The following is a 5,949-nucleotide window of genomic DNA, read 5'->3' as shown; positions in this document are numbered from 1 at the left end:
TGTGAACTATAAAGTTGCAAATATGAATTACGAACAGTTACGTGGAAAAGTTTAACTTAAATAATTGTGGTTGTATTATATTTTAAGTTAACTTTATGCACAGATATACTAAATCTACAGTTTAAAATGTGATCCGAGCCCATACCGGGTAAATTATTTTGTGTATTGTTCTTCATAATGTATAGAAGTATTGGAAAAATTGCTACATTGTACGAATATTAATAAAAATAAAATTTTAAATTATATCAATTGGTGTTGCTTCAAGTTATGCACACTGTTTAAAACCGATTAAAATTCAATTAATCGGTCGATTAAACAATTCGGTTAACCGATAAAATTTGTAGTCGATCTACAACGTTAATATCTCTGTTAGTCAGTGGATATTAACACCTCATTGATTAGGATTCAATCAAGAAGATTTACATGGGCACGTCATGTGGTACGAATCGAAGAAGAAAGAAGAATATGCAGGATTCTTGTTTGGAAACATGATGGTAAGAAACCTGTAATAAGACCAAGACGAAGAGGGATAACGTTGAGATGGATCTAAAGGAAATCGGTAAGGATGGAAAAGATTGGATTGATCTTGCCCAGGATAGGGTGCTGCCGCATCCATAAACCTTCGGGTTTAAGAAGGCTAGAGAGTTAGTTGGTGTAGGATTTATCTGGATAAGAAACAAAACATGAATTTACATACTAATACTAATACTAATAATAATAATAATAATAATAATAATGCAAAAATTATAAGAGAAACATATAAACTAATAATTTAAATACATTTAATTCCTTCAATTCATAAATACATAATTGAAACTTGGCATGGAAGCATAAAAGCACTTTTTTTGTCATTTTTGTTTTGCTTCATCCTGTGCCGTCAATAATTTCTCCATTTACGAGCGCTGTCATCAACGGTGGAGACCAAATCCATGTCCGTAACCATGATGGATGCCGTAACCATAGGCCAAACCGTGACCCAGACCGTACCCATGGCCCAGACCGTACCCATGACCCAGTCCGTACCCGTGACCCAGTCCGTATCCATGACCCAGTCCGTACCCATGGCCCAGACCGTAGAGGCCGCCAAATCCATGGCCCTGGAGTCCGTGGTGGCCGATCAGTCCGTGGTGGCCATGGTGTACCACTGGAAAGTGGCCGTGGTGCGTTTGGTGGCGATGCACGTAGCTAGTTGCAGGATAGCCGTAACCGTGAGCGTATCCTAATTAAAAGGAGAAGAAGTAAATCTGTAATTCTTTGCCTCAATCGTATACTTTATAAAGTAATTGAAACAATGAGCAGAAGAAAGTTATTAACTGATTTTCAGGAACGTAGGTTGGTTGATGTGGTTGGAGAGGGTTTATTTCAATATATACCTTTTGGAATCTGAGAATGAAAATAATAACATTATAAGTTGTTCTATCAAAACAAATATATGTGTGTGTATAAACATGGACGTACGATCATTTATGAACATAGCATAATATTTTGAGTAGTCCTTATGATGAACACTATAACAAATGAGCACAGTAATAATAGCAAGCCAAAATGAAAATTGCTGGAGCACGATTTCGGGGTTGGTGGGGGGGCACCGTGACTACATAAATTTATCCTTGATAAATCAAACCATTCATATATATATATATATATATATATATATATATATATATATTCATTTATATATTGGGAAACTACTGAACAATTAAACAATTAAATTTAAGTTTATTCATATCATTTGCCACATGTGTGAAATCGTTACACTTCATGCTGCTCAGAACAGAATATAAATGTAATGAAACAGCATCTAAGAGAAAATGTAGAATTAACCTTTAAAATGTGACTATAATCTATGTCTTGTTACCATCCAATAATAGTTTTATAGCATTTAAATTATACGCACGAGTTGTCAAATTTGGTCTGGTAAGTTCATTTCGCTACATCAGTCCATGGAAATGACTAATATGTGATGGTCATCTATCATAGTTTACTTTACAAGAAATTAACAAAGAAACTTTTGCCAACTTTACGTAGCATTTATTGTAAATTTATAAAAACAGAGGTTTTAGAAATAACAGTATCAATATAAAATAATGTTCAACAATTAAATTGGATTAAAAGTTTGCAATCTTCCCTACATTAAGGGACTGAAGTGAAATACAATTATAAAAATCGAAGTGGGCAAGAAACTATTGTCATAATCATTCACTGATTGTTAGGCGATATCTTGTATTGTCCATGTGTCATAAAAATGGTTTTATATGTTTTATACTTGGCACAAAACACACCTTTCCAGGGAATCTGTGGAGAAATAAAACGGAAACAAGTCTGCGCAGGCAATGACTCGAGAGGGCAGGACAAATGATCGCGTGAGAGGGGTAGTGAGTGCAAAAACACGGCTGCAGCGTGCACTGCTTTGCTCTACCCACTCACTTCCTCGCCCATTCAACCGTTATGCGCGTCCTTGCTCCACAGTTTCCTGAAACAGATAAATTCTACTTTCCCACTAATGAGATATTCCGAAGAGAATGGGAAAAGTTAATATGTCTTGGGGATTGTAACCGGAAGGATGGTTTGGACACAGAAATTAATTGTTTTCTAATCGCTCTCTCACCTAATCCATGGTAACCAACCAATCCGTGTCCACCCTCGGCTCCATCCAGGTCCTGGCTACTACCCTTGTCCTCAGTCTTAGAGTCTTCCTCCAGTTCCTCTGCGCGGACGAAGACGAACAGCGCCACCGCGACGACGGAGAGAATCTGAAACACCATTCAACATTATAACATCTTATGGTCATCTGAATCTAGAGGTAAGTCCCATAAAATTGGCTCATTCATTGATTTGATTTATTTTACTTCGCGTTTCTGCCACTTTTGGCTAATTGCGAAGATGAGGATGAATGGGGATAAGATGAAATAGATGAAGGGACAATCACAAACACTTATGGGCAGCACACAACAGTCCCATTGAGGATCATACTGGCCATGGGTCCAAACGCCAGAGCCTCACCAGTTTGCAAAATGCAGTCCAGGGTGTACTGAGTGGAAAGGAGGTTCAAATTTGGGTGTCTTGGAAAAGGTCATCCCTTACTTTCCAAGTAAATGAACAAGAAAAGAAATATGATTTCAGTCGACAAAAATTCTTAAATTATAGAGTTCACGTTATGCAGCCAATTTTTCTCCAATCGATGTTCAGAGAAAATAACAACAGTTTTCACCGTTTCCTAACAACGATGCGTATAGCTTGCATGCGATAAAACATGTAATGCGAAAAGCATAGTCCTGATGTTGCGTGCTTAAAACACTAGATCAGTGGTTCTCAAACTGTGGTACGCGTATCCCCAGGAGTACATGAACTACTTGAAGGTGGTACGCAATCAGCTAGGAGAGTAATTTTTCACCTAACAACAAGTACCGAAATAGACTACATTTGGAGCCGAATCTCCGCTTGAAAGTTTCAAGTCCACAACCAGACATCAAGAAACTGTGTCAGTCTATGCAGGAACATCCCTCTCACCAGAAACTCTGAGGATTTATAATAAAAACTCCAAAATTATGCTTCACAGTTTGTTTACAAACTTATTTCTGTTCTTTACTTTTTTTCAATAACTCTGTAAAAAATATGTGAAAATTAGTTTTTCTTATATATCTACTTCTTAGCATGCATGTGTTTCACATTTTTATTCTTGTAACTAACCATAAAGATTGTAAACCTAGGAACACCCAATAAAATAATAAACGTATGATTATAATGTTTACTTGTTTACTTCCACATACAGGCCGAATGCTATTTTACTCTATTGCAGACACACACCTCCAGCATATCAAAAACGCCCCAGTAATCAGGCAGCGAAAAAATCCCCAAAACCCACTATTTGGAAAAAAAAAACCTATGGTGGGATTACATTAGACGTTCAGTTTAGACTAAAGGATACAATGAGAGAAAAAAATTAAGAACCACTGCACTAGATCATGTATCTGAGAATTACAGGAAAGATACTCATATTTTTATTATGTCCAATGGCCATTTTTACTCCAACAGTCAGTTCAGTCAAAACTAGCAACAGTTTTAACTGTTCTTTTTAACAACGGTGGGTAGCTTATATGCGAGAAGAGAAGTAAAGGAAAAAAAACATTGTTCTGATCGGGGCCTCCCAAGATACACTCCGTATACCTACGGGCCTCAACCTGTGATGCTAAAAGGACTGATGATGTCAAAATATTAGTCGTGTGTTTTGGGTAAATACATGTATTTGAATGAGCGAGTTGTTCGAAAAAGAGTTCTGTAGATGTATTTATTTCAGAGTAAGAATAATAATTATTATCGCAAATTAAACATAGTTATATCCTGATCAGTTACAAGTAAATTTATACTTTCGTATGTAATACAACATTTAATTGCATGTTAGTAAAATGAAAGTCTGTGTTCGACCAGTGTGAAGTACATTGAAGAATTTGTGACCATAGCTGAACGGTAATATTAATTACATGGATACCGAACTTGTAACTACTATATTCTTTAACACGTAAATGATGTCGATTGTAAAGATTTTTAATACGAAAAATGATTTTAAAAAATTGTAGCCTACAACAAAACAAGGTAACTTGTGGAGCCAAATATTTAAAAGATTTCTAGAAAATTAAAAATTTATTCAAATTACACACGGGAATTGAGTTTACAAAGTTCGAAAACTTAATTTACACGAAATAACAATCTTCCAAGCTCTTTCCTCAACCTTCTCTAGGTAAACGTTTCCAAAATTATCTTGCATACGTAACTTGGACCGTAAGTCTTTATTCCACAGAAATTCAATAGTAATTGCATAATAACGATGATAATTCTTTACGAATTTATAATAAGTTTTAAAGTAGGATAACATTTTATGTATATCGCCCTTTTTCCCTTGGTAATTTGAAAAATAAAGGTACGTACATTATACAGAACGGCAAAGATTGGATTTTAATTTATCAATATTATTTACGTATGTTCTAATGCCACATAAAATTTGAAATGTTCTTGAGGTGAAAGCAATGTTCTGAACGTATAAGAAAGAACGATTGAGTCAGAAAACTAAATATTATACTATTGTCATGCACTTTGTTAAATGTTGTAAATGGACTACGCTTGACCAATCCTGTGACATCACGGAAGCTGGTGTGAGGCCCGTAGATAGTATCTCAGAGGCCCCGTCCTGATGCGATATATTTATGACACTAGATCATGTATCTGAGAATTACTCACCAGTTTCTTGCTAGTCATGTTGCTGGAGTGTGAAGTGTTCTGACGGCGACAGAAGATGCTTGTTCCTCTTATACTTAGCTGTTTCCGCGTGCTTGCATCTTCTCCGTTCAGGAAACGGGCAATTCTTCTCTCGCAACCAGGTGAAAATTAAGGTTATTGTGACACAACGCGACGGGGACAGCGGAAGGTTGTGTCAGAGAAGGAAGCGGCCTATTTGTGACATTCGGATGTCTTCTTCTCTTCACGACGTTGTTTCCAATAGTGGAGTTGGCAACATTGATTGGGATGGTAAGTGCCTATATTTATTTTGTACGAAAATAACATTATAAATAACGAATAAACATTTATATGAACTAGCAACACAAGCCTTCCATCTGTTCCTATCCTGGGCAAGATCAATTCAATCTTTTCCATCCTTACCGATTTCCTTTAGGTTCATCTCAACGTTATCCCTCCATCTTCGTCTTTTCCGTCCTACAGGTCTCTTACCATTAAGTATCCCAACAAGAATCTTGTAAACTCTTCTTTCCTCTTCCATTCGTGACACATGGCCTGCCCACCTAAGCTTTCTTGATGTAATTATTCTAATAATATCTGGACATGAATAGCTACAAATTATGCAGTTCTAAATTAGGCTATGCAACCATCTCCACTCTGTTCTCTTTAATCTGTTCTCTTCTTGATTTGATTTGACTTTTGTCACCTGTCTCCTCA

The 5,949-nt window shown here is 36.4% G+C and overlaps 1 protein-coding gene across 1 annotated transcript; it reads right to left on the bottom strand.

The window, feature by feature from the left end:
* Nucleotides 1-744: 744 nt before the first annotated feature.
* LOC145994257 (uncharacterized) lies at nt 745-5,340 on the bottom strand. Its single transcript, XM_083130359.1, has 3 exons — nt 5,236-5,340; nt 2,609-2,753; nt 745-1,219 (listed from the first exon to the last, which is right to left on the bottom strand). Exons 1-3 carry the CDS (start codon nt 5,251-5,253, stop codon nt 909-911), a joined length of 474 nt encoding a protein of 157 aa, XP_082986485.1. The 5' UTR covers nt 5,254-5,340; the 3' UTR covers nt 745-908.
* Nucleotides 5,341-5,949: the final 609 nt, after the last annotated feature.

This window comes from Lepisma saccharinum, chromosome 10 (assembly GCF_977018435.1).
Source record: "Lepisma saccharinum chromosome 10, izLepSacc3.1, whole genome shotgun sequence".
Taxonomy (NCBI): Eukaryota; Metazoa; Arthropoda; class Insecta; order Zygentoma; family Lepismatidae; genus Lepisma; species Lepisma saccharinum.
The sequence above is the reverse complement of the archived record's forward strand: the minus strand, read 5'-3'. Positions and strand labels throughout refer to the sequence as shown.

Excerpts from the sequence above, each read along its gene's own strand:
- LOC145994257 (XM_083130359.1), bottom strand. Across the intron at positions 1,220-2,608 it reads GGTTGGTTACCATGGATTAG|GATACGCTCACGGTTACGGC; the intron begins GTGAGAGAGCGA and ends CCTTTTAATTAG.